Source organism: Mycothermus thermophilus, assembly GCF_041956435.1.
Source record: "Mycothermus thermophilus strain CBS 625.91 unplaced genomic scaffold VTJ04scaffold_8, whole genome shotgun sequence".
In the NCBI taxonomy this organism is placed as follows: domain Eukaryota; kingdom Fungi; phylum Ascomycota; class Sordariomycetes; order Sordariales; family Chaetomiaceae; genus Mycothermus; species Mycothermus thermophilus.
Genome location: NW_027191434.1, coordinates 1,284,744 through 1,310,196, shown reverse-complemented (window position 1 = coordinate 1,310,196; position 25,453 = coordinate 1,284,744). Strand labels below are relative to the sequence as shown.

General features: G+C 54.6%; 10 protein-coding genes across 10 annotated transcripts; 3 read left to right on the top strand and 7 right to left on the bottom strand.

The window, feature by feature from the left end:
- Positions 1-467: 467 nt before the first annotated feature.
- On the bottom strand, positions 468-1,576 carry VTJ04DRAFT_10949 (uncharacterized protein; the record flags this gene model as incomplete). Its single annotated transcript, XM_069358743.1, has 2 exons — positions 468-1,177; positions 1,243-1,576. 2 exons carry the CDS (start codon positions 1,574-1,576, stop codon positions 468-470), a joined length of 1,044 nt encoding a protein of 347 aa, XP_069214277.1.
- Positions 1,577-6,082: 4,506 nt separating this feature from the next.
- VTJ04DRAFT_10948 (uncharacterized protein) lies at positions 6,083-8,014 on the top strand (the record flags this gene model as incomplete). Its single annotated transcript, XM_069358742.1, has 1 exon — positions 6,083-8,014. One exon carries the CDS (start codon positions 6,083-6,085, stop codon positions 8,012-8,014), a length of 1,932 nt encoding a protein of 643 aa, XP_069214276.1.
- Positions 8,015-8,456: 442 nt separating this feature from the next.
- VTJ04DRAFT_10947 (uncharacterized protein) lies at positions 8,457-9,979 on the bottom strand (the record flags this gene model as incomplete). The annotated part of the gene is made up of 2 exons (XM_069358741.1): positions 8,457-8,828; positions 8,894-9,979. 2 exons carry the CDS (start codon positions 9,977-9,979, stop codon positions 8,457-8,459), a joined length of 1,458 nt encoding a protein of 485 aa, XP_069214275.1.
- Positions 9,980-10,780: 801 nt separating this feature from the next.
- VTJ04DRAFT_10946 (uncharacterized protein) lies at positions 10,781-12,625 on the top strand (the record flags this gene model as incomplete). The annotated part of the gene is made up of 1 exon (XM_069358740.1): positions 10,781-12,625. The coding sequence occupies one exon, from the start codon at positions 10,781-10,783 to the stop codon at positions 12,623-12,625; it is 1,845 nt and encodes a 614-aa protein (XP_069214274.1).
- A 1,317-nt stretch (positions 12,626-13,942) lies between these two features.
- On the top strand, positions 13,943-16,100 carry VTJ04DRAFT_10945 (uncharacterized protein; the record flags this gene model as incomplete). The annotated part of the gene is made up of 3 exons (XM_069358739.1): positions 13,943-14,066; positions 14,235-14,353; positions 14,445-16,100. The coding sequence occupies 3 exons, from the start codon at positions 13,943-13,945 to the stop codon at positions 16,098-16,100; spliced, it is 1,899 nt and encodes a 632-aa protein (XP_069214273.1).
- Positions 16,101-17,179: 1,079 nt separating this feature from the next.
- Positions 17,180-18,012, bottom strand: VTJ04DRAFT_10944 (uncharacterized protein; the record flags this gene model as incomplete). The annotated part of the gene is made up of 5 exons (XM_069358738.1): positions 17,180-17,226; positions 17,290-17,338; positions 17,443-17,523; positions 17,604-17,621; positions 17,782-18,012. The coding sequence occupies 5 exons, from the start codon at positions 18,010-18,012 to the stop codon at positions 17,180-17,182; spliced, it is 426 nt and encodes a 141-aa protein (XP_069214272.1).
- A 470-nt stretch (positions 18,013-18,482) lies between these two features.
- On the bottom strand, positions 18,483-19,389 carry VTJ04DRAFT_10943 (uncharacterized protein; the record flags this gene model as incomplete). Its single annotated transcript, XM_069358737.1, has 4 exons — positions 18,483-18,559; positions 18,616-18,907; positions 19,021-19,048; positions 19,115-19,389. 4 exons carry the CDS (start codon positions 19,387-19,389, stop codon positions 18,483-18,485), a joined length of 672 nt encoding a protein of 223 aa, XP_069214271.1.
- Positions 19,390-19,413: 24 nt separating this feature from the next.
- Positions 19,414-19,955, bottom strand: VTJ04DRAFT_10942 (uncharacterized protein; the record flags this gene model as incomplete). The annotated part of the gene is made up of 2 exons (XM_069358736.1): positions 19,414-19,761; positions 19,944-19,955. 2 exons carry the CDS (start codon positions 19,953-19,955, stop codon positions 19,414-19,416), a joined length of 360 nt encoding a protein of 119 aa, XP_069214270.1.
- A 118-nt stretch (positions 19,956-20,073) lies between these two features.
- On the bottom strand, positions 20,074-22,117 carry VTJ04DRAFT_10941 (uncharacterized protein; the record flags this gene model as incomplete). The annotated part of the gene is made up of 2 exons (XM_069358735.1): positions 20,074-21,914; positions 21,979-22,117. The coding sequence occupies 2 exons, from the start codon at positions 22,115-22,117 to the stop codon at positions 20,074-20,076; spliced, it is 1,980 nt and encodes a 659-aa protein (XP_069214269.1).
- An 808-nt stretch (positions 22,118-22,925) lies between these two features.
- VTJ04DRAFT_10940 (uncharacterized protein) lies at positions 22,926-24,016 on the bottom strand (the record flags this gene model as incomplete). The annotated part of the gene is made up of 2 exons (XM_069358734.1): positions 22,926-23,690; positions 23,747-24,016. The coding sequence occupies 2 exons, from the start codon at positions 24,014-24,016 to the stop codon at positions 22,926-22,928; spliced, it is 1,035 nt and encodes a 344-aa protein (XP_069214268.1).
- Positions 24,017-25,453: the final 1,437 nt, after the last annotated feature.

The window sequence follows — 25,453 nt, the reverse complement described above, 5'->3', positions numbered from 1 at the left end:
TCGGTGTGAAACTATGTGATGGGCGACAGTCCCCCGAGGAAGGGTTCTTTGAGGGACCATCTGTGTAAGCCCTTTATTTGGGACCCCCGCGAAAGCGCTTACTCCTGTATTTTGCCATGCCTAGCCACTTCGTGCTAGCCTTTCCTCCTTTCCTCCTACACGCCATATACACAACAGAGCCAGTCTTCCCCATATTCTGGATATTCATCCTTTGCGAGGCACCCACACCTAGGAAGTTGACCCCCTTCTGTTGCGCTATCTGGAGGACTTTCCAGTCCTTGGGTCACAATTGACACTATTCCCGTGTCACTATGCAAAAAGCGAAAATGGAATATTTCACTTAGACAGCATATGAAAATACACGATTGTGGAGCTGTCAAGGTCTGGTATTAGAACATTGATATCTCAGCTAGTCAGGTCTACCAACAAGAAGTCACAGCCCCGCCAGACGCCCATCGCCGTTCTTCTCAAGCCCAGAAAGAGATTGCCCGCTTCCTGACCTGACGGAAACCATTCTCAGAACCGCTACTGGTCTCAGTTGCAACATCAGTCTCGGCAGTGTTGGTATTGCTGTTATTGTTCTTGCCATTTCGGCCGCTGCCCCTATTCCTGCCGCGGCCTGAGCTCGTTGTCGTCGCTGCTGCCGCAGAGGACGTAGTCGTGGTCGCAGGGGTCAAAACAACTGTCGGCGTAAGCGTAGGGATGGACGAAGCGCTCGTCGTGCCAAAGATACCAACAATGGCTTCGACAGCGGCAAGGTTCTTCGCCTGCTCATCGCTACCTGCCTTCTTGTTGGCCTCAAAGGCGGCCGGAAGAGCAGCTTGGTTCGCAGCAACCTGGACGTCTACATCGTGGAGTGTGTCGGCCGTCTTCACCTCGCTGGGGTTATGTGCGACGTCGAATGGCTCAACGTCAATCTGCTGCACGGCAAAGCATCCGCCGAAAGGTCCGGCCAGAGCATTGTTGCGGCACCGGACGGTACAGACGTTGCCGGTGGAGGCGCCGATACAACGCATGTCCTGGGGCAGTTCGACGGTGATGTTGAAGGCTTGAGCTTGGGCTTGGGAGAGGCCGTTGGAACCAGGCACGTTGTTTGTTACAGTAACATTCCGCATAATCCCCGAATTGCTGCCCTCATCAATGTCGCAAAAGTAGGGCCCGGCGCCGTCGGCGTTGACTACATTATTTTTGTCAGGGATCGGGTGAAGACTTCTGGGGTAGCGAATGGAGGGAGGAGCGTACCTTGATGAATCGTAACGGTCATCTTTGTGCCGGCCTTTACTGCCGTGACGGCACCAGCGGCCAGCGCATTCTCGGTCACTTCGCCGACGTCGATGTTGCCAGTGAGCTTGGTCCGTCCGCAGCTGTTGACGACGCCGTTGATGATCTCCTCGTCACGGATGATGGTCGTGTCTTGCTGGCAAGGGTTGATCTGAGTGCAATTTCGGGGGATGGTGCTGCTGACCCTGAAGCCAACAGACGGAGGCGAGCCGGCCTCTCCCTGAGCAGCAATGATGACGCCGTGGGCGTGGGTAAAAGCGACAAGACCCGCCAGGGGGAGCAGTTGAGAAAGCATCTTTGAGAAGAGAAGGTAAGAAGAGAAGAGAACGTAAGGAAATGGAAATAAGAACAAGACAAAAGAACGAACAAGTGGGTGCCAGCCCGCGGCAAGAAGCGAAAGGGATTGTATGTACAGAAGATGCTTATGGATAGATGTTGTTGGGACGGAAAGGGACTGAGGTCAACGATGCTGGCCTAGATATACGTCTACAGGGAACGAATCCCGAGAGGCTACGACACCCGCTTCTGCTGCCGTTGAGTGTCACAAGCTACAGACAAGAGGCAGTGCAGGACCGACCCATCTCGAACATCTCTGACAGGCGTGTCGCGGAGAGATAGGAGAATCGGCCCATGGGAGCTCCTTCAATGGCAAGCCGCCCCACGGCGCTACTATCTCTTCCCTCAGGAGTTGTTCGAAGGTGGACGTCCACCACACATATCGACGGAGTAGACCGGGAACTTAATGTACGGAGTGCAACCCCTGGGTCCACATCGTCGGGGCGGCGGTTCGAAAGTCAGGCAACTGTTTAAGCCGAATGCTTTGTACGGCCTCATGGCAGACAGCTGGAAAAGGCGATGTAAAGCACCAAACCGCCGCCGCTAGCTATGATCTGCAAGATTTGCAGATCGACCAGCTATGTCGAGCTGAGCAAAATCTTCGGCATATTTGGCAGAGAACGCCGTGAAGTCATTCATGGAGCTACAGAGATGGAGGATTAGGGGTTGTGTCGGCTTATCCAGCCTCTGTTCGTCTCATGTCAAAACCCGTTGCTCGGCGATCCGTCCGAATCTTGTTCAGACGCCGAAAACAAGTGCCGAAGCTTGACGATGGTCACTGGGGTTTGGTGTGAGGTCGCGCCTTAAGTTTTCGACCTTCCCGTTTCCGTTTCACATCCCAACTTGATGGCGAGAGCAGTGGAGCGATGGCGCGAAGTCGAAACTCCAACTTCAAAACCAACTGTGAGTGTGGTGGAGTCATGGGCCCACAACGAAACTCCAGATCACGTCACCATCTCCAAGCACGGATCAAAGATGATAACTGCGCTTATAAGCGCCTAACAACACGGTGAGCCGCTGCGTAATCCGACGAAACAAAGGAGTTGATGCATTCCTCGAAATCTTGAACGTAAGGCCACTCTTTTACGTGGTATGAAACCAATTTCAGTGCCAATCTCAGTGTTTGGAACAGACGTTCCAGCTTCCCATAACGACCATTCAAACCAACCGGCCGGATGACAGACCCAACACGTTTGATGCACCCGCAGCCGTCGATGATCGGCCGATCGGCATGCACAGCATGAACAAGCGGGCCCTTCAACCCACCACCGACACAACGGTCATCTACTGGAAGGGGTTCCTCTCGGATGGCGCTGGAGCGCCCCCTTGGCCACCTTACAAGCTGCTCCGTATGCCCGGGAAGTTCGGCAGTCAATGACCGGATGACAGGGGCTAGCGTTTCAACTTCTAACCTCAACAGCACAACAACACAAATCATGAACTTAAAGAGCTGTGTCTCACAAATGCATCTCGATTTGGTGAAACAGACTGTTAAGCTGATTGCAGAGGTGGCGAAGTGGTGGAAGGAAAGAGATCTGAATTGGTGGGTGAACCCTGGGTTGTCTTCGCCACTCAACTCGACGACTAAACGCACTGCCCTGGCGCTCTTGTAGGCTCGAGGGTGCTGAGAAGGATTAACTCACTATCCACCAATAACGCGCATCGCAGCAGCTACACCGGGCCGTGTGAAATGGGTTTTCTGGGTAGCAGAGGTATGCTGACAAACGTGGTGTAGTTGGTGGCGACTGCGAAGCCATCGCGGATGCCGTGAAGTTGCCGGGCGGACACCAGGATCAGCCAACACCCAAATCCCGCCGCGTATCAAGAGCTGGCTGTCCGAAACCCAAAACAGAGCATGGGTCATGATCATCGACAATGCCGATTTACGTTAAGTGTTTTATGACGCTGAAGGCACTGCGACTGATGGTGGTCTCCTGGCCAACATTCTACCCTCAAAGTCACTAGATCCATTCTCGTTAGGTACCATGCGTACCGAGGATATCGCTCGCAGGTTAATCAGTGACGGTGATAGTACCATCATCAAGGTGGAGCCGATGAGTGAAACAGATGCGCTCCGATTGCTTCGAAACAACTGGGTCGAGACCTCGAATACAGGGTTGCAGTGGACCTGATACGTGCGCTGGATTGGCCCCCTCGCCATTAGCCAAGCCGCTGCCTACACCGAGCCCAGAAAGCCGCGATACTTTCTCCAGATATACGTGAAGGCGTTCCGACAAGGTAATTAAACTTTGAGCAAACTGCTCGGGCGTGATGCTGGCGACTGGCGACGCGATGGGGCCGCATGAAATGCCATTTTCAGGACGTGGCGGATTTCGTTCGAATAAATCCCACACCGGCATTCCCCCGCAGCTGACTTGTTTTCATTCCTGGGCTTCTTCAACCCATAAGGAACTCTTGAGTGGATGCTCAAAGACACTAGCTCCTGCATTGAAGACGATATCTCGATGTTTCTAGACTGCTTCCCTGTCTCCTCACCCCACCAAGGCGATGCCATGCTTGCCCTGACAGACGGCCAACGCGAGATGTTCGCGGACGACTTTCTCGGATTGATTCATCAGTCAAATGTCCAAATCCTTGGTATCGTTGTCGGCGTCAAATCAACGAGCTACCAGGTGGTCAATTCTTGGACTCATGCCAATCTTTGCTCCCGCACGGTGAAGCAGCAATAAACTTCAATCCAAAGAGAACTGCCGGCAAAGACTCCGCGACGGGGGTAGGATTATCAGTTTCATATAATGGACGGTACTGTGGTATTCTACTTTCTTGAAAGGTGTTAAGTTGAAAAGTACGTAGGTATGAACATAGTGAATTAGAGTTAAGAGGAGTATCGTAATTCGCATCTGGTATCCATAGACTACTAGCCTTGTCTTGTCCTAGCATGATACCTATCCCTCTCCCTTCGTTTCTCATACTACTAGTGTCAAGTAATCGATTTCGGTTCTGTGGTGTGGTGCATAAAAAGGCGTCTAGTCTTCAGTATTTTCGCGGACAACCTGACAGGACCATCAATGAAGTTGAGGAGATTGTGAAGGACGCACAAGTCAAGTTTGGTCCTGCCGCCGACGAGACGTTAGGTTACATGTGTTTGCTGGCTCTGACTTATCGTGATGTGCAATACTGAAAGGAATCCGAAACGCGGTAATACAGATCAGAAAATCCAAAGGAGCACCGGATCATTTTACTCCGGATAGTAGCGACATCAATCCTGGTGGAGGTATGGTATCTGATAGGGCGTTTTGAGGGATGATGAGCAAGCTCTCAAGCAAGACGCGGAAACCGCCGTCCTATATTCGATCAAGTTTGAATGCCTGAGCGATCTGGTGTGTCTTTGGAACAGAGAAGGTCGATACCAAGATACCTTACCGTTGGTGCGATGAAATAGGGGTCAAGTTTCGGGAGCAAGAGCGCGGTCCAACCTCCCCAGAGACTTGCGAGGCCCTGGCATATTTGGCTAAGTGGTAGGACGAGACCACATCGGCATTAGGACCTTGGGACACATCAGCGATGAGAAGCACGACGGCGGGTACCGCCAGTACGTGGTTTACTGCTGCCTCTTCTCCGTGTTCACACGTCCTTCAATGATGCATCGGGGTTGTTCGTGGCATACTACTACCAGTGCGTTAAGGTGTTCCTATTTCCTTTTACGGTCTTTTGCTAATGTGAAATAAGCCTGTTGATGGTAGATAAACTCCTTTCCTTGGCTGTGTTAGGATCCCTGAGTCTTCCTAACGAGAATGATCTGCCTCGGCAGCCCCGTTTCCTGGGACGCTAGCGTACGCTCGTATTTTGTTGTCACTCAGGTCAGGGGTGTCAGCCTTGCATCTTCTCTAGCCCGTTGCGCCTCTCTCACTTCATATCAGTAGGTATCTTCAGTTTCTCGGTATCCACCCACTGCGAAGCCCCTATCGCCCAAAGTCGACGTTCAGGTGAGGAATATCCGTACTCTCAAGAGATACTGAACTCAGCTAAGTACCCGCTGCTCTGAATGCCTGCCTGACTTGTTGATGAAAAGAGGCAACCCGCAGATATCAGCTTTCCTTTGATCCTTTTCGGTCGCCTTGGCATTTCAGTACTCCGTACCACGCATGAGAAAACCATCTGTTGCTGCTACGTTGGTCCCGTCCATGTCTGCTGACGGCTTGGTCGTTTTCCGTTTCGCGCTTGGTTCTCCACAAGCATAAGACAGGAACGTGGTGAGTTGGCTGATTGGCTGCCCTGGAATAACCGAGAGGCGGCCAGGGTCGGACGGCGGGCAAAGCAGGGGTCCCTGCAGCATAACGTCGTCCATTTTCTGGTTTTTTGTGGGACAAGCAGACGGCCGCCCAACATCAAGATTGCGAAAACCGTCCCTCGGTCCGACTCCACCAACACCTCTTCATGTCGACCGATACAAGACACCTGGACCTCGACATCGCAGGATGATCACGCTGCGGTTTTGTGGACAATGGGCCGACTCCTGAACATGTACCCGGGTCGCGGGGCACTCGCCGGTGTCCCTCTTCCTCTGCGGGTCCAACACCTCCTCGCGACCGTCCTCATCGCCGCCGCCGTCCTTGGCTCCCTGTACCTGCTCTTCGGTCCGCGCGACATCTTGTACAACCCTGCCGTTCCAGCTCGAATCACCGACCCGAATGGCCAGAGATATCCCTTCGGCACTGGCCCAAAGCCACCCCGCCGTCGGCCATCAACACAACATCCTATCGACAGGTTGATCAGGGAAGCGCGAGTCGAGTTCAACCGGCTGCTCGGAAAGCGCTCCTTCACCCTCGAGCAAGCGGCATCGCGCTACCGCGAGCGCCGCGGTCGCCATCCGCCTCCGGGCTTCGACCGCTGGTTTGCCGCCGCGACTGAGCTGAACGCCATAGTGATTGAGGATTTCTTCGACCGCATCCACCACGACATTAACCCGTTTTGGGGCCTCGAACCCCGCGAGATCCGTCGCCGCGCCCACGACCAGCCATACATTATTCGCATCCGCAATGGTACTGCCGAGGCCACCGATCCCGAGCCCGAGCTTCACTTCCGCGTCGCCCAGTGGTTGCGCCTGATCCGCCGGTTTTCCCGTCACTTGCCCGACATGGACCTGTACATGAACCACATGGACGAGTCCCGCGTCATGATGCGTTGGGAAGACATGGCAAAACTGGTGGAAGCAGAGCGCAAGTCACGATACTTCGCGGACCCCTACAATGCCGTTTCTAAATACGGCGGCGTCGACGACGTCCAGAGGCTCCCGCGCTACGACCCGCACTGGAAAGATCGCGATGTCGCCAAGTTCTGGGATTTCACTCGCGACGCTTGCCCACCCGGCACCCCCGGCCGCAACATCTCATCCTTGTCGAGGGTCGATGAGCCCACGGAATACCCGCAGACCCCAGTACCCGACTACACCTACCGGGGCTACATCAAGAACTTTACCGCCGCCATGGACCCGTGTCTGCAACCCCATCTGCGCGGGATGCATGGCACATACATCGAGGCCATCAGCATGTCGACGACCCGCGAACTGGTGCCCATTTTCGGCGAGTGCAAGCTGCCGCAAAACAATGAGATCCTGATCCCGAGCGCCATGTACATCGCCGAAGACATTCGGAAGGAATACAGTGGCGGCGGCGAGCGCGGCGGGCCGTGGAAGGACAAGAAGGACGCGGTCGTGTGGCGTGGCTCTGCTTCTGGTCTCCGGAACAAGGAAAGTAATTGGTGGCACAACCACCGCCATCGGTTTGTCCAGATGTTAAATGCCACCACCTTGGCTGCCATTGAGGCTGGCAATCCCAAGGCTGCGCGAACATTCCGGCTTCCACCCCGCGACAAGGATCCATACAAGGTCCGAGCCCGGAAAGAGGGTCGCCTGGCCGAATGGGTCTCAACTTGGTCAGATGTCGCCTTCACCGACTTGCTGTGCTGGCCGCCCGTGGACGGAGAGGACGGGAAGCCCCTCAAGACTTGCAAGCACAACGATGATGTCATGTCGGTTGCCCCTGGCATGCCGTTCAAGCAGCTGTACGACTACAAATATCTCCCCGACATCGACGGCAACTCTTTCAGCGGCCGTTACCGCGCTTTCCTCATGTCGACGAGCATGCCCCTCAAGTCGACCATTTACGCCGAGTGGCACGATGACCGCCTCAAGCCGTGGGTCCATTTCGTGCCCTTTGACAACTCATACATGGACATCTACGGCATCATGGATTACTTCCTCAACGGTCACGACGAAGAAGCCGAGACCATCGCCCTGGATGGGCAAGCCTGGGCCACTGCTGTCTTGCGCGTTGAGGACATGGCCCTTTACACTTGGAGGCTGCTCTTAGAGTATGCCCGCGTTATGGATGACAACCGCGATCAGTTAGCGTTTGTGGATGATATACTCGACTAATCAGGTATTGCCATTTGGGATCATTTAGACGGTGGTTGGTTGGGTTCGGTGTTTTGTGCATTTTGGTGTGATGATATGCAAACAATGTTATCTAATGACAATGATTCCCTGATCCTTGCATTCTCGTCTGATCTCCTGGACGGTTTGTGCCTTGTGGTTGGTCCCCTCTTCGAGCCGGGCGAATGTGGGCAATATTTACTCGTAATGTTTCTTACCTACCCTGACCGACTACGTCATCTTCATCATCCTCCCCCTCTGCTCTCAGATGCCCAAACACTCCAGTTTTTCACACTGGGATCTTTAGCCTCTTCATCCACAGACTGGCAAGCCAGCAAGCCGATTGTTACAAAACCTCCCTTCGGCCATTAGCATACCTTCTGAGCAAACCGACCCTGGCCCAAGAGCACCATTTCATCAAAGATTCCCACAAAGTTCTGGACACCTAGTCACACTTCCAATCGTCCAGTCTATCCACCAACCACCCACTTGTTCTCATCAACCCGATCTTTCTCTCCGACATTGCCGGAGCATGGCCTTGGCCCATGATGAACCTCTCGTCCATGCTGCACAGATCTTCAACATAATTCCACTGCACACATGAACTCCATCCCTTACATGCTGCTTCACACGCATCTGCTGACTTCCAAGCGCCCTTCCAGAGTGCCGTGTCGTAACCAGACTCTGGAGCTGGCGGGTTGTCCTTGTTGCCAGAAGACACACTATAGAGGTTGGACAAATTGTCCCACCACTCAGCCCGTCTTCGGAGACCAGGGGTAATAAAACCGAGGGCAAAGTCTCGGTAAAGCAGTGGTTTCTTTCAACAAGTCAGCATTAACCTGTAATGTCGGAAAAACATCGCAACATAAGATGGAAACTTACCGTGAAGTCCCAGGACTGCTCAAAAGCGTAGTATCGCGCAACATCGCGGTTGTGGACGTGGTGCCAGGACATGAGGGGCCAGCACCAATTCCACCGACTGAAGGGAAACTTCCAGTGCACAACGCCGTTGAAACCCCACGTGAACTTTTCGTCGCCGCCATTTTCCCCGAACCGGACGCCATACTTGTTGAGGGCATGGCCGAGTATTTGGTCGCCGCAGCAGTGCTGTGACGCGTATTCCTCGTATTCTTCTGAGATGGCTTCGTTCAGCCCAAAGGATTTTTCCCAGGCACCTCGGGAGAGAACGAAACCGGAACCTCCATGAGCAAACACCACGTCTGACCTGCCGCCGAGGTGGCCGAGATAATGCGGTTGCTGCCAGTCGAAGGTGGAGAGGTAGCGAATGATGTTGGGGAGGAAAAGGTAGGTATCGTCTTCCATGTAGACATACCACTTGACGTGTGGCCAATTCCTCCCCGCGTGCTGGATTAGAGGGACAAACTTGTACTTGTCGATGACCCAGCCGCCAGGCGGACCATAGTTGTCTCCTTCCAGGTTTGCCGCCTCGAGATAGACATTGTACCGACTGTACTCTGTTGCCTGGTGGTACACGTCGAAGTCAGGGTGTGCCTTGGTGGTCTCAGTGATGTTGGCTAAGACGTCAATGATCTGAAAGTCCCCAATCTTGTCCTCGCTGTCAGAGTAAAGGACGACATTTTCCGGAGGGATGCGTTCTGGTGAGAGTGATGTAGTGAAATGGATGAGCAGCCGCTTCCACATCGCGGTGGTGCCCGTCTTCATGATCAAGAGGATCTCGGAGGTTGTCAGGTTCAACCCGGTTGGTACAGTACCCTTAGAAGGAACTGGGGTATGTTCTGTGCTCGGCGATGTGCTCGAAGGCGCTGTGGGCCCAGAGTGTGATACTATGTCGGTTTTGACCAGGCCATGATGAGTCTCCCAACCGTTCCACGCCCTCCTGGAACTCCAGTTGTTAACATGGAGATCAAATAGATTGTAGGAAAGCCAGATGCAAATTGTAATGATCACAACCGGTGCAATCCGGTTATTTCTGTATGTGACGACCATGGCGCTTGGAGGAGGAAGCTGCTCCGATGGCTGATGGGACGAACCATCCACAGCCCGAAACTTCATGATGTGATTATATATGGGGTTGACATAGGGAAGTCCCCTGTGCATTCCGCATAATTATGCCTTGTCAATCGAGACACACGGAAAGTTGGTACTGAAAGACATCGCCAACCCTTCAGCCTTCGGACTTGTGAAACATTGTCTGGCTAACTCCCTCAACAGGGAGCTCAGGTTGGGGCTGTACCGCGGAACGGTGGTCAAAATAGCGTCATTATGGCCACATCCAGATCCCTTTGACCCATGAAATATGCATATACGGGCGTACGTAGTTTCCCCAGCTCGGCCTTCGGTCAAACTATAGGTCGTGACAAGTCCGCGAGAGCCACACCAACTCCACTGTTTGCGCGCGAACACGGCTGGGGCTGTGCAAGCAAGCCAAGTAGAAGAGTCCGTGTTCACGACCAACCCATGTCATTACAGTCCATGAAATGAATGGCTGGCCCCGAAACCGTTCCCATGCTATGTTTGGTTGAGCGAATGATTAGACAAGTGTGCCTTGCCCTGCCAATGTTGCTCGAGCCCAGGTATTGATGGTATAGCCATGGCGTCATTCAGTACTTACCCAGTCATCATTATCACACGAGAGTCGGAGTCTCAAAATCAACCGCAGTGAGGCATTAAAGCTGGTATATATGTCAGAGGCTGTCACCTACCTGACGACCGGATACCTCAGAAACGTTTGCCGCACCTAACAGGGTCCTCTCTTTTCCCTGTGTTATTCCATTCTTTTTCGCTTCAATGTTACCCAACGGTCAGGCACACAGGGATGGATATCCCATGAGCTTCCTGGCCGTTAGCCGCCCAGACGTGCCAGCCTTTCGCCAGTTGCTCAACATCCTTGGGTGTCTCGTAGCCCTTCCAGTGCTCTATGGCTCGACGGTTCATTCCCGGTACCCGATCACCTTCGACATAATAATAACCATCGCGCTCTCGGAACTGAACCGCTTTGTGATCGAGAGATGTAGGACAAAGTTGGTTTCCGAGTGTGCGATGGATGAGTGGCAGGAGAAGGATCCTGAGAAGCAGCTGCCGCTGTCTGAGATTCGGTGCATGGCTGCGGTTGTCGGTTGGCGTGAGGATCCTCTTCTATACGCCAGAGCCCTCGATAGCTACAAGTCAGCACGTTCCTGCGTTTTTGTTATTGCGGGAATAGACGGCGATGATCCCGAAGATGAAGATATGGTCAAGATATTCAACAAGGTATACAAGCCGTTTGCCAATCTCAAGATCCAGACACAGCAACGCTCACTTACTTTGCAACAGATCTATACGGAGCGGTCCGCCGTAATTCACATCCCCGAACCTCTCGGTGACGTTGCCGAGAGAGTCCGGGCAAAGACACTTGCCCAGCATCGCCAACTAGGCTACCGGATCAACTACGGTGATATTGATGCCATCACCATGCGATACTGTGTTGAGTTGGCAAAGGCTATCCTGATCCAGCACAACCTTCAGATCGATGGGCCTGACGGAGTCCGGTACTTGTGCCTGCGGCAACGGCATATGCATAAGAAGGGAATCATGTTCACCAGCTTCGTATTCTCTCTCGTCATCGCAGATATCCTCGGCATCGAGTTCCTTTGGTCGTCGGACTCGGATACCATTGTGTTTCCCGACTCCCTTGAAAAAACCATCAACACCTTTGCTGGAGACCCCTTGGCTGGGGGAGCGAGTTCCAGCCTCACCGTACACAACGCTAAGGAGACCGTGGTCACAGCGCTCTCAGAGGCAGTATATTGGGGTGAGCTGTACCTCACGCGATCAACCCCTGCTGCTGCTGGGACCAGCGACTGCCAGAGCGGACCGAGCACGGCGTTCCGTCTTGCTGCGCTCCCCGACATCCTGATTCCCTGGTACCTTCAACGTGTGCTGGGTAAGCGCATGATTGTCAACGAAGACCGGCACTTGACCACGAATCTCCTCATGCGCGGATGGAAGGTCATGTTTGCCTCGGATGTCCTCGCGGCCACAGACACGCCCACGACTATGTCCCGTTGGCTGAAGCAACAAGTCCGCTGGGCGAGGGCGACACACATAGAGTCGCTGTTGCATCCCCGAGTCTATGCAAGAAGCCACCCTCTGCTGTTTTACGGCATGATGAAGCGCGAGTTCGGTCCGGTCATAGGCGCCATCGCTATCGTTTGGTATTTCCTTACGAGCCGGACGCTCGTCAGCGTTTCTATGCAGGACATCTTGCTGCGCATTATCGTCGGGTGTTGCTATAACGTCCTCCGGAATCCCGACAGGCTCACACTCAGGGGCATGGCGTGGATTGTCCCGAGCATCTTCTTTTACTACATCCCTTTGCCTGCCGTCCACGTATGGAGCATGTTCACTATGGGGGCGGATGGTTGGGGTACAACTATGCGAGCGAGCAGTGAAAAGGCCAGCAAAGAAACATTGAGAAAGGCCTGGTTCGAAACAGGGTTCTTTGTCGTTTGGCTGGGGATCTTGGGCGGCGTGGCGGCGAAGTTGCTGGCAATAAAGTTAGGCTGGGTTTGGTACCAGCGGATGGCGGCCATCGGTGTCAGCTCGGGGATAGCATCATACGGAGCATGGCGGATGACCATTGGAGCATTATAGACGGATAGAGGTATGTGGACGACGACCAGTATATAGACAAGATGAGGCAGGTGACAGGCCTGAAGTTGTAGCTTAGGACATGGAGAAATATTTCCATAAAATAGAACCAACTGATCTGGAATTCGGACGTAGAACATCACTTTGTGACAGATCTTGCCATTCCAGTTTCCTTTGGTCTGCTGCGCCATCAAAGGTGTCCAGTTCTCAGATCTTGGCAACATGTGGCCGTTGGCAATGTCCGGGTTGGGCACCTTGCAGATAAACTGGAGCGTGTGACACTTCGCTCCTGGCCATCACGAGGGCACATGTCATCAACACACCCTCACCTGAATCTGACTGTTATCCTCACCCCGGACCCATGGTCCAGGAGGGTCCGATCACCCAACAACGTGTGTGGGTGACGCACTTGGCTCGCGGGAACCTGGGATCGGTGTAGTCTGTTCAAGATACTACTACGACATGCGTGACACGGGGGTTTTGAATCCTAGGATTCCGCCTAGATACCACAGTCTTCATGAAATCAGGAACTACGCTGAACACGGATAATCTAAGAAGTAAACGTGCTGGGCTCGGGTAGGACCCTATTATCTCACATTCTCTCCTTCGGAAGTGGTCCCAAACTGCTGGACAGCCCGGGGATCCGGTGTCAAAAATGTGGAGCACGCTGGAGCAAAAGCCACTGTCGTCAGGTTGGCCTGATCACCCCCACGAGGTGGAGTTGTGTGTTACCTGACAGGCCATTACGCATTACACCCCAACCCCCAGATCGGGGGTTTGATGAAGCCGGCTTCCCAATCTGGACCGAGAGATCAGTTTCCTACCAGATCCCTTGCACGGAGGTATGGTCGGAGACGAGCTACATGGAGGCATATGCATATTTCTTATTCACATCACATAGTTCATCTTGTTGCGCCCGCTTTCCAGCTGATATGTTCTGAAACGTGGGAAACCTCTCTGGTCCCGAGTCCCGTCCGCTTCCCGTCGGTCTGACGGAGGGGGCTTGTAACATACGGTAACGTCACAGTTCCGCTCTCATCGGGCGACGCAGTGGACCCCGCGCCTGGAGGTTCGGCTTTCCAGGTTCTTTTGTCGGAGTGACCGCCCGCTGCCCCGCATCACTCCAGCCTTGCGCTTGCGCGAGCCGACCCGCCTGGAAACCTCGCATCGGGAGACCCAATTCTCGAGGGCAAAAGGGCAAAAAGAACCAACAAACCTCCATTCTGTCCACCATACTACTCGCTCCTGAGCCGCCCGATTCCTTTCGCTCCTCCAATCATCACCCCCACGAGACACCACCACCAATCCCCCCAGCCAGCAATGGCTACCTCTCGCCTCGGCGACCATCGCCATATGCGTAGCGGCAGTCTCAACATCCCGCCGCACCCGGGCCGTCCGGGCATAGGACCCGGTTCTCGATTTGATGGTCCTCGGAGCCCGCCGAGTAAGTTTTGCTTGCTTTTTTTGACTCGATCTCGCCGGCTCTGGGCGTCCCAGGGACCACGGAGGAGAGGATGCTCCTTGGTCCTCGCTCTTCCGATGACTTGACGGTGGTCGTTTGCTTCTTCGCTTACGCCTTGGTGATGTTGACGTTTCCCGTCTCCTCCGATAGACACATCACACGTCCCATGCAAGTTCTATCGTCAAGGCGCCTGCCAGGCAGGGAATGCCTGTCCCTTTAGCCACGATCTCACAGCGGCCGCTGAAACAATCTGCAAATACTTTGCCAAGGTGAGTCCTCCTAGGCCTGAATGATCCAGCCTCATCCAGCCGCCGGCTCCTCTCGCAGTCTCACTGATCGTTGTCGTGTCACCGCTCTCAGGGGAATTGTAAATTCGGTCCAAAGTGCGCAAACATCCACGTGTTACCCGATGGCCGTCGTATCAATTATGGGAAGAACGGCGTGACCATCGGCGCTCCGCCGGTACCTTTGGGGGTGCGTGTCAACCCCACTACATACCATCAGCCATCCAACAGCGCTCTCACGAACTCGTTCCTGCGTGCCGACCAGCTTCCCCCGTATCCGCCTCCGGCCCCTGCTCCATACACTGCTCCTGAGGAGCCCTACGGCCAACCGATCGGACGGCAGCCGAATGTCGAAAACGGCGTGCCAACCATCGACACTACATACACTTCAAATCCTGCCTCTGCGTACGGCTCGCCCCGCGACGAAGATCCGAACCGACTTGGCCTCGCCTTCTCTCCGAACCCCAAGGGGTTGTCTGTTTTGGATGCCCCGCTTCCCGCGTCGTTTGACAGCAATGGAATCTCGCTCGCTGCCAGGTATGGCCCCTGGCCGGCATCGGTGCCGTCCAAGTTCGGTCTCGACTCCCCGTCGCCTTCGCTACACTCGGCTCGTGATGCCCGGACCTCGGAGACTCTAAAGCTGTTGCATACATCGGCCTTCGGGAGCAGCGAGCACCTGTCGCCTTCCGGCATCGGTACCGGCGATGGCAGCGGCTTCGGCAGCAGTCCCCCTGTTGGTTCGGCGAATCATGGCTCGGTGCTCGGCAATGACGAGTTCTTCGGCCGCCGCTTCATGCACAGCAGTTCATTGCGGTACGCCAAGCCGCGAATGATCAGCAGCAGCATGCCCAAGATTGATAGGGACTGGGAAGCCGAGTTCATGTTTGAGGAGGACCTTGTTCCGGGTTCTTTGGCCAACGAGGTGTTGACGCCAGCCGAGAAGGCGCGTCGTGGGTCCACACATAATGCGGCACGCATGGCAGATACATTGGACTCGGGTACTGAATCTCTGCCGATTGGCGTTGGCAAGTTCGGCAGCCCTGGCTTGGGAGCGAGCCCGAGCCGCTGGGGCCCGTTGTTCCAACGACAGAAGGAAGAGGAGGCCGAACTGGGAGGATCCGCCCGGGCGATGAAGCACGTCTCGGCATTCGGTCATGTTGGAAGCCCGCTCCGGAACTCCAGCCTTGCTTCGGCCATCACGATTGAGGCCAATGACGATTCTCCAACTGCTGCGAAGGATAAGGGGAATGAGTCCGTCTCTGCCCTGACCCGGCAGTTCCGCGAGACGAGACTTGTCGAGACGACGTCTGACAGCCTGAGCGCCAGTCCAAGCCTGGGCCCTATTGCGGCCCCGCGGAGTCAAAAGGCGAGCACCGGTGGCTCTGGTCTCGGCGCCATCGGGAAGGAACGCGAACGGGACCGGCCGTTCGAGCGACATACCAGCAGCGGCTCGATCGGATCCGGCGTCCCTGCACGATTCGCAACCCCCATTGATGAGGAAGACTCGTCCTTCGTCTTCCGTATGGAAGAGGAGGACGATGCCCAGACACGCGCGCGTAAGCCTGCTGCGGCCCCCGGGGCCGGTGCTGGAACTCTGGGTGTCACCGGCCCCTTGAGTACTGGGTGGAGCTACGCCAGCGTCGTTGCAGGCAGCCGGACCACCTCAGGAGCTGCGAACACTGCCGGCAAGAGTACCACTGAGACCAATGCCAGTACGGTTGGTGGGAGATAGGTGGAGGTGAATGTCATCAGAGCCTCATGGCTCAATTTCGGCAAGAGGTAAGGCGTTGGCAACACGGGGAAAATAGGGCACATTTTTTTTTCTTTTTGGATATGGCTGCGGCCCACCAGCGTTTGGGAATCATTGTCCCGGCGTACTTTTGGACACGGTTCAGTCATATACTAGCATCACGGGGATTTGGGAGAGGCGTCGAGATAAAATTGGGTTTGCTTTAATATGCTCCCTGGCGAAGTGGACATGGGCACATTTTGGTATATATCCCTGATATCTTGCATAACATGTTCTTTTACCACCTATCCTTCAATCCTCTGCCGTTGGCCTTTAGATGGTGTGTGAGCCTTGCTGCCTTCATATCCTCAAGTCACAGAGATGTGGGTTGGATGGGTTCAGTCTTGCCATTTCGTAGTCTCCTACTTTACAGCCGAACTGAGTGTTCTGTACCTACGGATGCCATCGAATCTCGCATCGGAATTAACCATCAATCGCTCGCCATGCGCAGTGCCTTTGGACAGAACCCCAACATGGTTGTGCTGTTTGGCCGTGAGGATCTTGGCCTGATGAATCGTAAAGCTTCCACGGCTGGATCGGACACTTCTGCTCTCACTACGCCAACCAGCGCTTCTAACACGATGGGAATTTCAGGGAGCTCCTGGCCGGGCTGTGAGGGAAAGAACAGAGCGCACAACAATTGGACTCGGAAGAGACGGACCGGCTAGCAGCAAGAAAGGCAGGAATCAGAATGTCGGGTCACCCAGGTCAGGTCACACTGACGCAACGATAGGCACACAAGACTGAGACCAGTCCGTCGCAGCCCTCAAGCAGCCCCAATGCCCATCTTCTTCATTCCATTGGTCTCTCTCATTGCGATGTGTTTGCTAGCTTGGTACAGCATCACGGTTTCACCCGCGATTGGCAACCCAACCGTGGCATAATGCCGGCTACTCCGTCCAGAAAACGCAAAATACGTAGTAAAACACCGCCGAACAGACCGGAGAGGAACCAGGTCGGAATGTGCGGTGGGACTTGTATGATATAGTCATGATATGGTACAGGTGGGGAGTGGGAAAAGTTTAGTTAGCGTCGGGCTGCTTGAGGATGTACTGGACGGCTTGCTCGACTGGATGGGCAAGATGTGTTAGCAGGGTATGCAGATGGGTTGGGGTGAAAAGAGCGAACATACCGCTGTGAATCTGGTCGGCATCCTTATCCGGGATCTCGATGCTGAACTCCTACAGAAGAAACCGTCAGCATCGTGACAATACGCGGGTTTCGGTGGATAGCCGCGAAGACAGGAAGGAGTCTCGAGTCCGGGTATAATCGGTGGGATGCATACCTCCTCGATCGCCATCACAACCTCCACGGTGTCCAGGCTGTCCAGGCCGAGATCGTTGGCGAAGTGCGCCTTCGGTGTGATCTGCCGAAAGAAAAAGAGGTCATGTTAGATCATGAAGAACAGCGGGGCTGTCGTCTTGCCGTGGCTGAGGGGTTACTCACATTGGCGGGGTCGTTGACCTGGGAAACAGTTAGTCCATGTTTCTCAACGAGGGGCAAGGGATATAGGCCGCTGGACGACCGGGAAAAGAAGTCCAACAGCGGCTGGAGAAGGCACCGCGCACTCCCCCGGTGTTCTAACAGTCCTAACCCCTCTCAATGACCAAATGACCGAACCCACCTTGTCAAAGTTGGAGAGCAGCTGCTTGATGCGCTCATAGACCTCCTCCTCCTGGAGCCCCCCACCCGAGGCGTAACACCGGACGGCCTGGAAGGAAACGGTCTTGGGAGTGAAAGCGCTGACCCTCGGGGCGGGGGCGAGGGCGAATCTCCTGGCAACGGCCGACGGAGCGGGACGGACGGCGGCGCGGGCCACGGTGGCAGCGGACCGGAGGACGGCGGAGCGGAACATTTTGGATGACGGGTTCTGGTCGGGGATAGGGATCCGGAGTGTGCAAGACGGCAATTGACTCGACCCGGGGACTTGGGGCGGGCTCAATCGGGGGTTCGCAATGGGAGAGGTGGTTGTTCGGCAGGTTGCCAGAAGCAGCAGGTTGGTGGTAAATTTCTCGCCCAGACTTGCAAAGCCGCAGCGGGACAGCGGGAGCTTGGAACATGGGTGATGGAGGCTGGCCTGTGCAGGGTCACGTGATATCAGATCCACACCTATCCAGATGCCGTCACCACCAACCACCATGGCCAGCACACGGAAATCAAGAGTAAAGGAGCATTTAGGAACATTATCAGGCACAAAGGAAATGTTGTTCGAGGTTGAATTGCTATGAAGCATCACTCGCAGTATGTACAGCACCAACAAGGCCGCGCTTGCATCCTGGCCTGACCTTTACACTCCATACTCCCCCATTTCCTCGCCGTCAAGGTTTACCGATAAGGGGCATCGGCCCGGATAGCAGCAGCAAGCTCAGGCTCCCACTTGTCACCATTCGCCAGCAATTTCTCTGCAGGAAATGTCAGCATTGTTTGAAGCATACAAGAGTGGATTGCCCCAGCATACCCTTGTTGTAGAGCAGCTCCTCGCGAGTCTCGGTGGCATACTCGGCGTTGGGGGACTCAACAATGGCGTCAACGGGACATGACTCTTGGCAGAAGCCGCAGTAGATGCACTTGGTCATGTCGATATCGTAGCGCGTCGTCCTCCTGGAGCCGTCGGCACGCTCTTCGGCCTCGATGGTAATGGCCTGAGCCGGGCAAACAGCCTCGCACAGCTTGCAGGCGATGCAGCGCTCCTCACCAGACGGATACCGGCGCAGAGCGTGCTCGCCACGGAACCGGGGAGAAATGGGACCCTAACAGAGGTTAGCAACATGCACAGTTGTCCGAAAATACCATCGCCCAAGATATGTTGCTAGGATAATCTCGATGTTTGCTTTGCAGAGGGGCCGCAAGGAAGTCAACAAACCTTTTCGAAGGGGTAGTAAATCGTGTAACTGTTGGCTCAAGAATCAGTTCAAGTCCGTTCATTAGGAGCAATTTCAGGGAGAGGAACCACTTACGGCGGCCGGAAGAACTGCTCCAAGAGCACGTACATGCCCCGCAGCATCTCGGTCATGAGGAAGTACTTTCCAACCTTCTCGATGGTGCTCTCCTTCTCCTGATCCCAAGTCGTGGGCGGCCTGAGCCGGAAGTTCTTCGGCGGCGGACCGGCCGGGGTCGCATAGGTTCGCCTCGCGACGAGAAGTTGTGCGGGAGTGGTGCGGAGAAGGGCCGAGGGAGCCCGGACGAGGGCGGTCTGGCGAGCCGCCAGCGACACGGTAGAACGCGTGATCATGGTGTTTAGGTTCTGCGCACAGCGCTACAGTGGCGCACCGGGGAGATATAGATGTGGATCGGCGGCAATGGGCGGAACAAGTTGGAGAGTGAACGGCGAGACTTTTCGCGCACCGGTTCCGATGTGTCGGTTGGCGCGACAGGAAGACAGGGGGTCGACGAAGAAGTGGATTTGTATGTCGGCTCGGGGGGTTCTTTTCGTTAGAGGAGTCGGCAGGAGCGGAGAGGTAAGGCGACGGATTGCCGATCCCCAGTGGCGTTGTCCTCCCCAAGTTGTGATCCTGGAGCTGGTGATGGACCAACGGGCAACGAAGTTGGAGCTGCGATCGGCAAGCTTGCCGATGACATTTCCCAGGTCATGATTGGCAGCAGGCTAAAAGTGTGGGGTACTAACCAGTTGTCACGTGATATCCCGCCGACCCCGCGGTGTGGTGGGGCATCATCGCCGTGCACAGTGCAGAGGGAGGCAGTTCGTCCGAGCCTGCTTTGAAACTTTGGGACATCGGACGCGACGCTCACTACTCCAAAATTCAACAACCTCGATGCTTCTCTTACACCGGCCAGCATACGCGGGGGCGATGTAGCTTCTGTTTAAAAAATAAGAACTGGACTGACTCTAACAGATGGCGGTGTAATATGTCAAGTCTCGTTTCTATCCGCTATTATTCTGATCATTTCTCGTCCATCAATCCGAGCGTCCCCAGGTCGTCCACCAAACACCAACATTCGCTGCCACAACTAAATCCAGCATCTTCAATCCTTCGTCATGAATTATCAGCTTTCCAAGCTTTGCTCGTCTTCCTCGTGACCCGCCACCCGCGTTTTCCCGTCCGAGACCTGTAAGATCCAGAGACGGATCCTCATCCAAGTCGTCGTCATCGCTTTCAAACTCATCCCCGCTGCTATGCGACCCCTGATGCAGGATCTTATTGAGGCGTCCCGGTAAATGCCGACCACCCTTGGATTTGGCGTCGGGTTCAGAAGCCCGACGGTGACGGGCGGATTGTGGCAAGTTATACCGCAGCTCGCTCACTGGTTTCGCCCCAGCAAGCGCCGACGCGAGCTCTTCTCCCTTGGACCGGCCGATTGCCTGGGCGTCTCGGATGCTTTGGGCGACTTCGCGCGGATCGAATTTGATGTTGCCGGGGTCGAGGACGTGGCGAAGCTTCAGGGCACGACCGTTGGCGCTCGTGCGGAACTCACAGCGTCCATTCCAAGGGCTCATGAACACGTAGCCTTTCGGCTTGAGCCCAGGTCCTGGTTGAGTGATGAGTGTTGGAGAGTGCCGCCCGTCAGAGGAATCGACCGAGCCAATGGTCGAGGTGCTTCCCTGTCTCGTGTGTGATACGTGCAGGGGTGCAGGAGCGCCCTCCCCAGAGGCATTGGGACCGCCCTGAGGGGGACTGCCTGGTCGTCGTCGGCGATGGAACGGCCTTTTCAGGTGCCCCGTCAAGCTCGGTCCGTATGCCATGACCACTTCGCGTGTAAAGCCCTGCTCGACTGGTTTCCATGTGGGCCTCTGTTCTGTGGTGTCTGCCGAGGTCCCGCTCACTCCCATTTGACTGAGTTGCTGCGCCAGCGATGCTCCAGATGATAGCCGGAATTTCCCGACATCCGCTCGACTGGGAAGGTCGCGGTACTTGGCGTACCCAGATGTTTCCAAGCGGATAGTGATGTGCTGGGTGAAGGGCAGTAGCTCGCCCAAGTTGTTCGGGTCGAGGTTTGGAGCCGCAGTTTCTGGTGTCGGCACATTCGTTTGGAATGACAAGATCTTTCCCACGTTGCACTGTATTCCGGTAGTTGGATCGCGCCGAATAATGGTGAGCGAGAAAATCGCTGATGCTGGACCTGTCCCTGGTCTCCCTGGAGACGTTATTTGAGAAGGGGGTCGCGGTGATGTTTGGGACATGGGAGAAAAGGGCCGCCCAGGATTTGGCACCATCCTTGGTGGTGTCATTGGCGGTACAGTCATTCTAGGATCTGGTACTGGAGTGGTACTGAGTTCCGAGCTTTGGCCTGATATCGTCTCAAGCGTCGACATCATAGGCTTTGGAGGTCGCGGGGGAAGGGGTGGCGAAGCCGGAGACCCTGATGGGTCGGGGGGGAGTTCGGTCAGTCCAGCTGACTGTCTTTTCTGGAACACCGGATTCTGACGGTAGCTCTCAATCCCGTCGCCATCAGAACCCGCTGGCTCAATCTGGGGAGACGGTGCAAGAGGTGCCGGCTCTGTGGTAGGAGGAACACCTGGTACAGCCGTTGTCGGCGGTGGGACGGGCCCGGAGTTGTTGCTGTTCATAACCTTCTTTTCTAGACCGACCACAATGGCAGAGGGCGGCAATGGCTTTCTAGGAATGGGACTCCTCGCGCCCTCGATGCTGGACCGGGGCGAGACAGCATGCGCTGGTTTTGGCGGAGCTACCAACGCCTCATCCTCGGGAGTGTTGAGGTGAACATAGTAGAGGGAGTTCGCAATATCCTCGGCAGTGACGTTCTTTTTCAGAGGCCGAAATGTAGATAAGATGACATCTGCAACACCAAATAAGTGAGTCCTCGTGGAACCTGAACCTCTCGAGACTGTCGGTTCACTTACCTTGAGTTCCGGGAACCCGGGAGATGTACAAGATCAAAGATTCACGGAGCTCGGGATGGTAAGGGTATTGTGGTGGGTTTGCGGCCAAATAATTAATGGCAGACAATGACCTCGCTTCTTTTTGCGGTCGTGTTGTCATGTTGGCTGCTTTGTGGTCTACTCACTCTGACGCTGGAGAATCTCAACAGTGGGTGGTGGTTATGCCACCCGAATCGGGTACCTTATGTAAGATTCGAGGTCGAAAGACCTTCGAGGGTCAATAAACTCCCGGGCAGCCCCAATATGTATGGCTAAACAAAGCAACCCCCTGGACACGGTCGGCCGCCAACGCTGTGAAAGAAGCATCCAAATGCTTCAGCATTCATCGTTGACATGGCGAGGATGGGCCGAGCTTGAAATGCCCAGCATCCCCCCGCCCTTGGCCGCAGCAGCTGAGTGGACCCTGTTTTCACCAAGCTCCCATGTCGCGGAGGCCTCTCGTTGGTGCCCAACGCCATGCCTCCCGATTCGTCCACTTCTCACCATTCACAGTGGCTTCAGCCTCACAGCCTCACCACGTTTGGGCTTCCGCGTCATCATCAGTGAGGCAGGCCATTTCTTGAACGTTCAGGGCAGGGAAGCCTGATTCATACATAAGCGGAATCTTGGGACCTTCCGCAGGACATCAGCCTTCCGAACGCATGGCTGGCCAGCTTTCACAGTCGCTCACAGCACCACTTGCTCACAGATCACCGCTTGCGCCCTCTCCCCCTCGACTGGAAAATGACGATTATGAGGTTTGGGAATGACGGGAGGGGGGAATTGAGTTTGCCATGAGGGAGACAGAAAAGTTAAAGCGTTCAAAATGAGTCGAAGAAGCCGGATAACTCAGCTTACATTTTGCCCGAGCCTCACGTCGACCAGTCTGATCTGTCCTAATCGCGCTAGTAATTATGCACGCTGCACCCTTATGCCCAACTCAACGTCTTGTCTCTGATCATGTATGCCATGACATCGACGGCAAAGTCACCATGCTTCCGCATCACAGGCTCAAGGCGTCGTCGCTGATGGTCATCCTGAGTCAAGACAGATCCGACCAGACGACATACGATGTCGGCCAGCGCCCTCTCTTTGGGATGAGTTTCATAAATCTCATCAACAATATCTGGAAATTCCTCTGCCTCCTTCCATGAGAGCTCGGCAGCCCTGTAAAACCGATTTCTTGCCAGCAATTTGAGGATAGGGACCCCGAACTTGTCTGCCATGACGTACATCCTCATGTGAAGAAAGAGGTCGCTATGGGTATGCCGTTCGTTGATCCAGTCGTCGGGCGACTTTTCCTCCTCACGATCCGGCTCGGGAGCTGAGGGTGGGTGTCCCTCGCCAGCAGGATTCTCATTGTATTCCTCCTCTGGCTCGGAGGGTGTGGGCGGTCGGTCTGGATCCAGTGAAGAGCCATCGTGGTTGGGTTCGTCTTCATCAAAATATTCCTCCTCACTTTCGTCATCATCTCCTGGGCGGCGTGGCTTGATCGGTTCCCCCTCCAGAACTGTCACACCTGGGTCTGTCTGCAATTCCTCTTGGATTTCGTCTGGGGTCATCATGCAGACGTCATCCGGCTCTTTCGGTGAGGTCAGTTGGTAAGAGTAGTTTCCGGTGTATAAGAACTCAAGAAATTTCTCCAGGACGTCTGGGTCATCGGTAGGTAGGCTGAGGACTTGGGTTCTCCCTTCCTGCGCTCGTCAGCGTTTTCGAAGCCCAAGTGATCTGGGTTAATGAGAAAGCTAACCATGAAAGCGCTCGACATGGCTTTGTCAAAGAAAGGACATTGAGGGCACACGATGGCCCGATGGACCTTGAATCGGCGACCACCGCAGCAAATGGTCATGTCGGTAAACTTTTCGGATTTGTAGAGGCTCGACAAACACGAGTAGATTGATATAACCCGGAGATCGTCGACATCAAGAAATGCCTCGACGTTCCAATCGATGGATTTCGTAAAGGCTGCGCTCGACCGCGCGCGTTCAGCGCCTTGGACCGAAATCACAAGGTCGGCCATTGGGTGAGAAGGGTTGGTGATGGTGTGATGGTGATGGAGTTTTCCAAGTTTGGTACAAACTGAAAAGAGCAGAGAAATTTCATTGCCTGACCGAGGAAACAAACTTGCCAGTTTCTGACAAAGTAAACACTAGGATTGGAGGTGTTTTATGGTGCTTGTGGAACCCCGCATCTCTTTGCCCCTGCTAGACTGCATGGCAGGCCTCACCTCACAAAAAAACTCTCTAATTAATTGAAGTGTTATTCCGAGAAACATATCCCCGAAGACAATCCACATCAGTCCCGGTACTTTCCAGGAACACTCTGTACCGACTCTTGTCATCGTCTCCAATTCACTCAGGTTCAGGCTCCTCAGCTTTTCATTGACACCTTTTAGCCCAAGTAAGAAAAGTAGCAACTTTCGATCTTTGAACATGAGACAGGAGGAAGCTATACGCATCTGCCCGAGGAGTTCAGTTTGCATGTCGGTTCTTCGGGAGGGTGCATCATTACCATACCCACGGTTTCTCAAACACTCGATGACATAGCATACAATGTTGATTTCTTCCTTCCGGCAGGCTAGGAACTCAGCTCTCACTTCTCATCATCCCTAATCCCAAGTTTGCAAATAGAGCTAACTATTTTCCGTGTCAATCCCAGCGTGGATCTTGCTCCCACAACGCTGGATTGACAAATGTTTGACAAGAACTCTCAAACAATCTGTTTCAAGAGAGATGGGAGGACCATGTGTCTGCTCGAGATATCGCAATTTACTTCATAATAGTGTCATTGTCAAAGTGAGTCGATGACCAAACATCTTATCTTCATTCAGAGTTAACGACAGCAACCTGCAATAATATGTTCAGTCTTCTCACGAGGAGGACGGGGTCTCCTGGCTTGGTAATGTATTTACTCAAGCTCGTGCTGTCTCGTGAATCAGATGGCAGGACCGGCTTTTGCGGCTGTGGGAAAACGACATACCCGTGGTCTGGCGCTTGAGTTTCCGGAACTTCACTAATTCTCGGAGGACTAGCCACTCGAACACGCAGGCGATCTTCAAAGTCCATTCATCATCAGTTGGAGTATCATCGGTCATTCCGCCGACTGGCTTGCCTCCTCCAGGGATTCGTTCCTCTACGTTGCCCGAAGGGCTAGTATTATGCCACACCTGACCAACGTAAGCTTCCTGTGTCGATAACCGACTGCTGGGATGCCATGTTCAGTTCAAGAGGGATACCAGTCCGTGCGACGTTGAGCCCCGCTGAGCTGGAGACTTCTCCACAAACACGATCAAGGCGTAGGTACGGAGACGATGTGGATGGCGGCGGTGACCCCGCTCTTCAGGTCCCCCTATTCCTTCGCGGATTCGGCGAGGGATTTGAAGAAGCTCAACAGGTGAAAGAGTGGGATACGTATTGTGCGTGGAAAGGGCCCGTAGGCGTCGACAATAGAGTAGTAC